Source organism: Filicampus tigris, chromosome 5 (genome assembly GCF_054856515.1).
Source record: "Filicampus tigris isolate MCC_2025a chromosome 5, RoL_Ftig_1.0, whole genome shotgun sequence".
In the NCBI taxonomy this organism is placed as follows: Eukaryota; Metazoa; Chordata; class Actinopteri; order Syngnathiformes; family Syngnathidae; genus Filicampus; species Filicampus tigris.
The window spans coordinates 632,377-643,436 of record NC_141221.1 but is presented as its reverse complement, the minus strand read 5'-3'; the positions used below and the strand labels follow the sequence as shown (position 1 = coordinate 643,436).

Here is an 11,060-nt window from a genome sequence, read left to right as displayed (position 1 = left end):
TTGCTGCTTAACTCATATTCCACAAACTCAATATTCATCAGAATGCCTTGTTTCAACTAGTGGGCCGGCATAGAACATATTCTAGAAAGAAAGAAAAAAGTTTGTCTTACTTCTGCTTCAAGAAACCGAAAACCAAATCCATAAATTGGTGAATCTGTGAGTGGCAAACCGCTAGCATCCAGTGGTCCTCTGTATTTGGAATGCGGATAGTTCTCGGACCCTTCACGATTTTCAAGAACAACGAGACTATAGTTTGAACAATACAAAAGTTTTTTATTTTTTTTTTGTGATCAGTGATCAGGAATAGCAGCCAGTGCTGCAATGGTTTGAGACCAACTAAAACAGCAAAAATGTACTGAACATTTGAACACATCAGAGTTCTTAGGCGAGTTCGATTATGAAGGATTGAGCTGCCGGTACAGCTGGATGGTCAAGAACTGGATTTCAGGGTCTCCGGGCCTGATATCAATAGCCTTGAGAAAGAAATCCAGAGCTTCGTTGAGTTTGCCTCGGTTGAACGACTCGCGGCCTCGCGTCACCAGCGACTCATAGGCATCGACACACTCCGCCGCCGCCGCCTTGGCGGCGCACTGCTCGATCCTCTCGGAGGACGTCAGTTCGGGCTCGCTGGTTGACGCTTCCAAGTTTCTACTTTGGGCATCCGCATCCACCACCACCACCTCCTCCTCCTCCTCCTCCTCCTCCTCCTCCTCAACTTCTTCTTCTTCGACGACTTCTTCATCCGAGTTTAGAGTCTCTCCGGTGGTATTGTCCATCTGAGCGCTCATGTCTTCCTCCTCATCCGAAGACCTCGCCGAAACCTTTTGGTGGTCTCGGAGGCTAGAGCGAACGAGGGAGCGGCGTGACGCCACAGACACGTTTCCCCGGCCGCTCTTTCTAGAGCCGATGAGCGGTGAGGATTTTGGCGTGGACGATCCACGCAGCGGTAAATTGTTGAACGCAGCCACCGACGACTGTGGCACGACCTCCTCCACCTCCTCTACTTCTTCTTCACTGTCATAAATGATGGGCACTATCATCTTCCTCCTCTTGGTCGCGCCGATAGCGGACTCGTCCATCTCGGAGACGTGGGACTTGACGCTGAGTTCGAGCTGCCTCTCCGTCAAGGACTTGCCGACGTCGAAGGTTCCTGATATCTGAAGCTGTGACAGCAGCTTCTTCTCCTCCTCCTCCTCCTCCTCATCCTGGTGCAGGATGTCGCTCTCCTCGTCCAGCCGAATTGGCGACAGGAGCTTGCCCTCCTCCTCATCCTGGTGCAGGATGTCGCTCTCCTCTAGCCGCAGTTGTGACTGACGCTTCTTCTCTTCGTCCCGGTAGGAGAGCTCGCTCTCCTCCAGCTGTAGGTTGAAGTTCCCTTCCATCAGTTCTGAGCCGCTGCACCAGGAGTCCACCCTCAAGCCGGATGTGGACGACTGCAGGACGGACGGCGTTTTGCTCTGGTGGGCTGTTATCAGACTCCCATCCAAGTTTGAGTTGTTGCACTTCAAGTCTTCGTTGTCGCCGACGTGCGTAGAAGCATCTGGAGGAGCTGACTTTACTTCCGTTAAAAAGTCTTTCACTTCTCCGTCATCAGCACCACCTCTAGCGTTCACGCTTCCCTTAGCTCCTCCTCCCTGAAAGGTAAACTCCTGACTCTCTTCCCGCTTCGGGGAAGTCTGAGTGGGTTCTATGAGGCTTTCTTGATTTTCTAGGGGTGGGCTTTCTTCCCCGGTGAGATCGATTGGGCTGTTGGGCGCCCGAAGGCCGCCCTCCTTGCTGTCACTGGATCGGTCCAGGTCCACCCGGGCCGGCGACGTATTGCTGTGGCGCGGCAAGCACGTGAGACGGGATCTGGGCTTGCTTGTCGTCTTCTTCTCCTTCAACGGTTCTTCGCGCTCACTCGCCGACTTTCGCCTCCACGCTGGCTCGGTGCCGGACTCCAAGACGGTCGCAAACTGCACGTGCATATCCGACTCAGCCTTCACCAGCTCCTGGGCCTTTTGGACCCGCCCTTCGATGTACTGTTGCTCTTCTTGGTCCTCCGGGGCCTCGTCGAGGTCCACGTTGAGGGAAAACATGAGGTCGTGATCGGAGATTCCGAACATGTCCATGGTGTGGAGGTGGGCGAGGTGCATGTCCAGGTCGGGGTCGGTGCTTCGGTGTTTGGCGTGCAGAGACTGCAGAAGCAGCTGTGTGGAAGAGGACCTGGTGTCCTCCAGGCTGAAGAGCTCCCGCAGCTCCTGCTTGCTGAAGTAGCGGAAAGGGTTCTTCTTGTCACCGGTGGTCTGCCGGATCAGCGAGTCCTTGAAGACCTGCCGTCTGTAGATCTTCTCCTCCACCGTGCCGCACGTGATAAGTCGGTAGATGACCACGTTCTTCGTCTGGCCGATGCGGTACGCCCTGTCCACCGCCTGGGCGTCGGTGGCCGGGTTCCAGCTGGGATCATAGATGACCACCCTGTCGGCCGCCGTCAGGGTGATGCCGACGCCGCCGACTTGGGTGGTGAGAAGGAAGACCGAGTAGCCGTTGTCCGTCTGGAAAAGGGTGATTAGTCGCTCCCGCTCCGCCACCTGCGTAACGGTGCCATCCAGACGCAGGACTTTGAATCCTTGGTTCTTCAGGATGCGCTGGAGGATGTCCAGCACCATCCTGTAGTGGGCAAAGACCAGCGTGCGGTGACCTTCATCCCGGAGACGCTTGAGGAGAGCGACCAGAAAAGCCAGTTTGCCGGACTCGGCAATCAAAGTGTCATCGGGAACGTTGGCGATACTCTGACTTGCCGTACCGTGATCGTCGTCGTCGTCGCTCTGCCGAGCCTCCCTGAGACCCAAGGTGGAGGTGGCTCGGGCAGAGAGAAGCCTGGGGTGGTCGCACAACTTCTTGAGAATGGTCAGCTCGGCGAGAGGCGACCTGGACGTCGAGAGCAGCTCCTTGATGTGTTCCAGGGAAATGAACTTCCAGTAGATGTCCTCCTGGATTTCACTGAGGTACGTCCACACGATCAGGTCATTTTTCCTGGTCAGTGTGGGCACGATAGCCCCAAAGTCCTTCCGCTCCTCGGATTCCTTCTCCTTCCTTTTCTCCGCACTCCGAGCCTGGCCGGCATCTCGCCTCTCCTCGTCTTTGTTCCTCTGCACTTCGGCCTTTGTCCTGCGCAGGAAGTAGGGTTGGATGATGGCCATGAGGTTCTCCGACATCCTGGACCCGAGGGCCTTCTCTCCCGGAGTGGCATCCTTCTCCCGGGCGCGAGTGATAGGGTTTTCATACTGCATCTTGAAGGTTTTGGCCGTGCCCAGCAGAGTTCCTTGACAGGCAAAGTCGAACAGAGCCCACATCTCTCGGAGATTGTTTTGGACGGGCGTGCCGGTGAGCAGCACCCGGTTTTTGGACGGGACGGCGGAGGCGCACTTGGCCGTTTTGGTGGTGCTGGTCTTGATCTTGTGGGCCTCGTCCAGGATCACGTAGTCCCATTTGAACTCTCGGCCCTGGTAGGACGACAGCTGCTGCCAGTTGTTCATGAGCATGGCGTACGTGGTGATGATCACGCCAGTCCTCCTCTGGACCTTCTCCAGGTTCTTGGTCCGCTCGGCCTTGCTGGCGCCGTGAAACTCTTTGACCCGCATGCCGGGAGTCCATTTGTTAAACTCCTTGGTCCAGTTGGTGATGAGCGAGGTGGGCATGACCAGCATAGTGTGCTTGACCAGCTCGTTGTCATACATTGCCGACAGGAAGGAAATGACCTGGATGGTTTTGCCCAGACCCATGTCATCTGCCAGAATTCCACCTTTGCGCCCGTCCCTGTAGAGGCTGTACAAAAAGGCTACGCCGTTCCTTTGGTAGTCATACAGTTTGTCGTAGAGCTCCTTGTACAGCTTTAGACCACTCTTCTTCACGTCCACATACTCGTCGTCATCGTCGTCGTCCTCCAGATTCTGTGCCAAAAACTCCTCAATCTTCCTGATTCGCTTCAGCAGCTTGTCACTGTGGTGAATGTTGTAGGCCATCTTGAAGTGCTCCAGAGCTCCGCTCATCTCTCCCTGTCGGGCCGCATCTTTTCCGTCTCGGACGTGTCTGCAAACAAAGGAAAGTCAGCAGCGCCGCTCTCGAGCGCCCGACCGCACGTGACATCGTGAACTCGTGACATCACTAACATGTGACATCATCACATCAAAGATGCGGAGGATCCACCGCACCAAAGCTTCGGCTCAGCTGCAACTCAAACACCGACGGACACGCCGGCAGTCCGGATTAGCGCCCTCATCCGTCCGCGTATGCTGTCATAAAGGCACACGCAGCGCTAACATGCACTCGATGTCCGTCAACACGATGTGCGTCGGTGGCCTCTAGTGGAGAGTAACGTGTCAGGCGGGGGGGGGGGGGGGGGGCGCATAGGATGTTCAAGCGGCATTTTAACATGTTGTACATCTACTAGAGTTGCACCGTGTCTCGCGCTATCTTGGATTTGTGTCTTTCCCTCCCTCCGTCAGATTGATTGTCATTAGCAGAGGTGGGCCTTTGACTCAATTTCGTTGCTTCGTCATCCGATACAATGACGGACGAAAATCCACTTCTGTCAGTACTTGCTCTGTTGTTTTTCAAAAGTGTCAGAAAAACGGCCGCCCGTCAGTGACGGACTGACAGTCTGACGCAATGCCATGCCCACCTCTGGTTTTGGCAATCTTCAAAGGAGGTACAAAAGGTCCACTTGAAAGGACGTACAAAACGTAGCTGCTTGGCCCGAGCTGTACGCGCAGCGCGAAAGTGGAAAGAAAATCCACACAGTTGACTGATATCGTCTTAATTTTCAATCTTGAATGTTCATATCTGGATAGCGATTCGATAATGACAACGGCTCGGCTTCAGAAAACAGGTCAGCTGTGATCGGCCGTTACCTGAGCAATTGTGATGTCATTTTCAGTCGGTGACAAAACGGCCACCCCCGGAGATGGCTAGAAACGAGTGGATGAACTCTTATTCCACAAAGGCAATGCTAATCAGAATACCTTGTTTCAACTAGTGGGCTTGCATAGAACATATTCTCGGGGAAAAAAAAATGTTTGCGTTGACTTCTCTTTAAAGGGAGAAAGACGCAACAGCGCTCCAACCAAACGCGATTATGCGCTCCCGTCCTTAATGGGTTCAAATAAATTGAAAAATAGTTGAACAAACTATTCACTGGCTGATGATTTCAAAACTTGTTATCCATCAATTTGTTGCGGAAACGTGTTGATATAAGGCAAGCGTACGTTTATACGGGTTCACAGTTGCGACGGCCCTCGGAGGGACACCAAAAGTGTGACGTGGCCTAGCGACAAAAATGAGTTTTGACAATTGTCAAGAAAACGCGGGCCCCGGGGTGACACCAGTTGCAGACCCAAAGTTCTACTAGCATGCATGCGTTGAATGTGAAGTCAAACGTTGGCTTGCAACTCCCCAAAATTCTGAGCAAGTCAAGGTAGCACTGCCTTAGAAAACGTGGCGCTTGGTTACCTTTGGTAGACTTCCATTTTGTCCTCGTCCTCCTTCTCCATGGACAAAAACCTGGGAGGACACCAACAAAGTCAGACATCGAACAAAGCCCGCTGCTATGCTGGAACTTATTATGCATTCTACGGTGTTATAGGACAAGCTAACTTGTGCTATCCAATAGCAAGTGTATGCGTGTCCCTGCTGGTGAGTGGCTCCAAAAGAAAAACGAGCCACCCTCATGATCGGGTTCATATCTTCCGACGCCCCCAAAACACAACAGCTGTTGAACTTTACCAAGACAGCAATATTGTTTGCGTTAGTTTTAGCACAGTGTTGATCACTCGATTGCAATGTCGAAACCTTTTCTTTTTGTTTTGCCGGTCGTCGTCTACTACCAAGCAAAGCCCCTCGCCTCTCCGGTGTGCGCGAATGAAGCGGCTGTGGCGTTCGGGTTTCAAATTTCCCACGGTCAAACGCCAGCGCTCCTTTTTCTTCTTCTTCTTCTTCTCCCCTCCATGTGCAGTGCACAGCATTCCCGCCGGGGCGTTCCCAATGCAAGTAAGTACGCGCAGTTGGGTAACCAGTGGCGCGCGAGAAGCATTCAGAGGCAATTTTTGTTGTTTGCCCATTTCGCCGAGTAGGTTGAGATGAACCTGGACCGACTAAAATCCACCTCCGCCCTTGCCTTTGTTAAAACTTGTCCTGCCTTTGCTTGCGTCCCAAAAACGGGCGTCCGTCCGAGACGGAGCGTTGCGCCCCCGGGACGGAATGCCCAGAAGCTCTGTCGGTCACAAACCTTTTAAACTGGTTGCCAGGCCAATTGCAGGGCACACATAGACAAACAACCATTCACACTAACAATCACACCTAGGGGCAATTTAGAGCATTTAATTAATCAATCTACCATGCATGTTTATGGAATGTGGGAGCAAACCGAAACAGGCACGGGGAGAACATGCAAACAACACGCAGGAAGAGGAAGGCCGGGCCGGATTCGCACCCACAACCTCTGCACTGAGGCGGGTGTGCTAACCAGTCGACCGCCGTGACGCCCATTTAAAATGTCCTAACTTCCCTTCGTCTTAACTTATGGACATAATTTAAACATCGTTTGTTCCTTTATTGCAGCTCTTTCCGGTGACTTTGAACTTGTGGGGGGGGGGGGGGGGGGGGCTGGGTGTTACTTTTGTTTTCACGTCCCGACCTAATGTTGCTTTCACTTAAGCCCCAAAGCACAACCGGAGGGAAAGCCTCAACGCTTCACGGAGCTTCACCCGCCTATGGCTGTGAACTTCGATTTCCTGTTGTTGTCTTCTTCTTCTTCTTCTTCTTTTCCTATGGAGTTGTCTGTCCCATTAGGGGTGGCCAAAGCGGGACATCCCTTTGCATCGTCCTGAGTATTCTCCTCTCTAACGTCGACTGCCCTCTTGTCTTCCCTCACTCGCTGTACATAACCTGTTGTGGCAGACGATGCTAACGTTAACTTACTTGTCCAGCTTGTCCACAAGCTCCTCCACGTCGCCGTTGGGGTCATTTCCATTCATGGCTCAAGCTTCGTCTTGTACCAGGCACACTTGGAACGACTTTGTTGCCGATATCAAACCCAAGCGGAAGAGCGTCCAGTTGGTGTTTTCGTCAAGCACGACTGATTCCCCCGCCAATTTCCTCAAACTCGTTTACGTCACGCAGACGAAGTCTTCTTCTAATTGAGTTCTATGGCGGTTGGCAAGTAACCGTCAAGTGCATTACCGCAACCTACTGGTAAGGAGTGTGAACCGGGTTTACGCAGGCGACGTTGTGACGTCAAACGGACGTCGTCCAATCCAAGGCAAGGAGGACTCCACTGTTAAAAAAAAAACAAGCCAAGACAAAAGTACTCCTCGATCCTGTTTTCCGTTTTTTTTTTTTAATCAAACAGTCTTTATTGCAAAAAAACTCAACGGTCCGTGTCCGTCGGAAAGCGACTGGTGATTTTATTTTCATTTTAAAATACGAACACCAAAATTGAAATACAGCTTGATTTCCGAGTTTGTTGTCTGGAACGAGTGAGGAAAAGTCTAAAAACATTTTGATTTAGATTTTTTCCCGGAAGTTGTCACAGACGGTATTTCTCATACTAACCAGGAGATGGCGATATTTCCAACCCAATTCCACAAACGCTCCGAAACAACAACAGCAACTTTCATCCATCCGTTATCTCTACCGCTTCTCCTCACAAGGGTCGCGGTCGTGCCGGAGCCTACCCCAGCTGTCTTCGGGCAGTAGGCGGGGGGACACCCTGAATTGGTTGCCAACCAATCGCAGGGCACACAGAGACAAACAAACATCCGCACTCGCAATCACACCTAGGGGCAATTTAGAGTGTCCAATCAACTTACCATGCATGTCTTGGGAATGTGGGAGGAAACCGGAGTACCCGGAGAAAAGCCACGCAGGCAGGTACGGGGAGAACATGCAAACTCCACACAGGGAGCTCAATTGAGCTACTTGGCTGCTATTAAAGAACGGAACATTAAAAACGACACTGTAAATTCGATTCTCTCGTCTGTCCTTGTTCAGTTCATTGCTGCCAAAGAAGGAATCACTTGGGTTGGGTGACATTTGAGTGACGATCACATTAAGCAGCGATTCTAATTTAAGTGCCCTCCCGTGGCCATTTTCTTCCATTGCTCGTGTTTGTGACATTCAAATGTAGTGGGAGTCCTGAGGAACGTTGGTTTTAAAAGAAAATTCCCATGATTGTAAATATGGATTGACGGGAGATTATGGATGAAAGTTGGTCATGATATATACAGTGGTCAAGAAATAGAATCCAAAGTGAGGGAAGCATATTGTGGCGTATGCTGCAGAGGCGTTCATATAAATTCCATCTTGAGTGCTGGGCAGTGAACGTTCCATTGCCTTGTCGAATCCAAACAAGCAGTAGCTGTTGTGAGCGAGCAAGTTAGCGACTCCGTCCAGTCGACATGCCCGTGGATGTGAACCAGTGGAGCGGCCCACTCCAGCTCCATGAGGTGGACGACAAGCCCGGCCGGCCTCTGGCCGTCAAATACGGCTCCGTGGAGATCGACGAGTTGGGCAAAGTGCTGACGCCCACGCAGGTTAGCTACATTAGCATAGCCTAGCCGAGTCGAGTTGCTAGTTGTAGCAGAAAATGGGCGTTCAAAGTCTTCATTTGGGAAAGGCGAGAACATGTTCGAAGGCACACCGGCTCATATTCATTCAACATAAGTGCGAACCAGGACGTAGATCAAGAGGTGTTTTCTTTGACGTTTTCAATTTCTCTACACAGTCATGGTGTCTCCAGCATGTCCTGTTTTATTTAACCCTTGTGTGGTGTTCGGGTCTGCAGGGATCCACGTTCAGTTTTTATCAAAAGAAAAATGGCCAACCAAGGCACAACTGAAACCTTCTCCTCATGGTGATAACGCACTGTTATGGGATTTGCTCTCTGTCATTACATTTTGTTATTTAAAAAAGGAATAACACATGAATTCATAAATGTGATCTAACAAAGGTAAAGGGCAAATATTCATTATTGCTGTTCACATGACTTACAATGGGGATGCAGTATACACCTGTTGAGTATTTGAACAGAAAAGGATTTGACTGTGTTGTTTTGAAAACCCAAAACTGAAGCGAGTAACAAAAATACGAACACCAGATAAGGGTTAGGAAAAAAATGCCTTTTTTTTTTTTTTAGGTTTACTTCTCCACTTCAAATGTCGCTGACCTTTAACATCCCCCCGCCCCACCCTCCAGGTCCAGAACCGGCCCACGTGCATCGAGTGGGAGGGATGCGACCCTAGCAAACTTTACACTTTAGTCCTGACCGACCCGGATGCCCCGAGCAGGAAAACCCCCAAATTCAGGTCACGCCGCTAATACACTGAGAAAAACATTTACTTTGAAACAAAAAAAAGTGCCACCAATTTTCTACCTTACATATATTTTAACGTCAAATTGTTCCCCAACTCTATATGTCGAAGTTGATATACTTTTTTTAACTAGTGTTACCAAATGTTCCCACTAAACTTTTTTTTTATTCAACTTTGTTGCCACTTTTTCTTGGCTAGTTGTTTTTTTTTAATTGAAAATGTTTACCATTCATTGTTTGTGATTTTTGCATATTCAAGGTGTTCCAAGTTTGCATTTTTCAAAAACTTTCCCAATTTTCACATTGACATTTTTAATTTGTTTGTTGCCGCATTTTCACAATAACATTTGTTAAAGTAGAAAAATACACAATTTCTTTCACGTTTACATTTTTTTAAACATGAATTCCCCTTCTCCAATTTTCACATTTACATTTTCAAAGTAAAAAATATTACATTTTCACATAAAAGTTAATCAACATTTTTTTTTTTTAATTGGAATTTGTCATGAGCATAACAATTAAAAAAAAAAAAAAAAAAATCACCTTTTCATGTTTGATTAAAAATGAAAAAGGTCCGGTTTGCTTGACAAATTGCATTGTGTTCACGCACACCTTGTCAAAACAAGTGCACATGAACGTGTCGTCGTTGTCTTTGTTAGAGAGTGGCATCACTTCCTTGTGGTCAACATGAAAGGAAACGACGTGTCTTCTGGTGTCGCCTTGTCCGACTACGTTGGTTCCGGTCCTCCTGAGGGAACAGGTGACGCAATTCCAAACTAAAAGTTGGAAGAAAATGGAATCCAAGTTTTGGAAAATGGCAAGCGCGCGCGCGCTGTGCTGTGCAGGCCAGTGACGGCGTTTGGTGCGCGCAGGTCTCCATCGCTACGTGTGGCTGGTGTACTGCCAGCCAGGGGCGCTGTCGTGCAGCGAGCGCGTCCTCACCAACCGCTCGAGCGACGGCCGCGGCAAGTTCCGCGTCGGCGCCTTCCGCCGCAAGTACGGGCTGGACGCGCCCGTGGCCGCCACCTGCTACCAGGCCCAGTGGGACGACTATGTGCCCAAACTCTACGAGCAGCTGGCGGGAAAGTAGGCCTCTTCCTTCTTTGCACTCAAAAGCCAACAACCAGGGATCGAGTGCTGACGCGGATCGACTCAATAAAGCTGCTTAACAATCGGCTCGTCTGCCTCTCACTCCCTCCCTCCCGCGCGCGTTTTCAAAGGTCAGATATTTTTCTTTATTTGTTTTCAGTTTGAGTGATTCACATTGCAATTAGGGATGGGCAAGCACCGATATCGGGCCGATACCGGCCTTATGCCAAGATATGGGGTACTCGTGGAGGCTACCGACACTGAAGGCAATGACATGAAGTAAGTCCGCCTCGGCGGTAGTTGGCGCTAGACTGCAGCAGATCATCAAGCTCTTTGTTCACGGACCAACGGAATGTAAGGACGGAAGCGCTTTAAAAGGATGAGGACGGACGCGGTTGGAGGACGGTCATTTTTGTGGACTAGGACGGAAGGGGACCCAGGTCGCGGACAGAGGACGGACTGGCAAAAAGGGGTCAAGTGCGCAGCTCTTTAAATGACATTTGATCAAGTTGTTGTTAGTGAAATAGTTGAGTCGTAAATAGTTTCAATTTAGTGTGAAAACATCAAAACTCTGGTGACTAGTTTTTGAAAAAAAAAAACATTTGAATGTTTCACTTTGAACAGT

General features: G+C 50.1%; 2 protein-coding genes across 2 annotated transcripts; one reads left to right on the top strand and one right to left on the bottom strand.

The window, feature by feature from the left end:
* Positions 1–252: 252 nt before the first annotated feature.
* Positions 253–7,218, bottom strand: LOC147146753 (DNA excision repair protein ERCC-6-like). The gene is made up of 3 exons (XM_086031893.1): positions 6,958–7,218; positions 5,491–5,541; positions 253–4,071 (listed from the first exon to the last, which is right to left on the bottom strand). Exons 1-3 carry the CDS (start codon positions 7,011–7,013, stop codon positions 396–398), a joined length of 3,783 nt encoding a protein of 1,260 aa, XP_085888019.1. The 5' UTR covers positions 7,014–7,218; the 3' UTR covers positions 253–395.
* A 1,125-nt stretch (positions 7,219–8,343) lies between these two features.
* pebp1 (phosphatidylethanolamine binding protein 1) lies at positions 8,344–10,520 on the top strand. Its single transcript, XM_086031985.1, has 4 exons — positions 8,344–8,570; positions 9,232–9,341; positions 10,006–10,106; positions 10,219–10,520. Exons 1-4 carry the CDS (start codon positions 8,436–8,438, stop codon positions 10,434–10,436), a joined length of 564 nt encoding a protein of 187 aa, XP_085888111.1. The 5' UTR covers positions 8,344–8,435; the 3' UTR covers positions 10,437–10,520.
* The last annotated feature ends 540 nt before the right edge of the window (positions 10,521–11,060 follow it).

Bases quoted from the DNA above. Each gene is read 5' to 3' on its own strand.
- LOC147146753 (XM_086031893.1), bottom strand. From the start codon at position 7,013: ATGAATGGAAATGACCCCAACGGCGACGTGGAGGAGCTTGTGGACAAG. The intron at 5,542-6,957 runs GTAAGTTAACGT...GTGTCCTCCCAG, and splicing joins CTTGTGGACAAGCTGGACAA to GTTTTTGTCCATGGAGAAGG. The intron at 4,072-5,490 runs GTAACCAAGCGC...CTTTGTTTGCAG, and splicing joins AAAATGGAAGTCTACCAAAG to ACACGTCCGAGACGGAAAAG.
- pebp1 (XM_086031985.1), top strand. From the start codon at position 8,436: ATGCCCGTGGATGTGAACCAGTGGAGCGGCCCACTCCAGCTCCATGAG. The intron at 8,571-9,231 runs GTTAGCTACATT...CCCACCCTCCAG, and splicing joins AAGTGCTGACGCCCACGCAG to GTCCAGAACCGGCCCACGTG. The intron at 9,342-10,005 runs GTCACGCCGCTA...TGTCTTTGTTAG, and splicing joins AGGAAAACCCCCAAATTCAG to AGAGTGGCATCACTTCCTTG.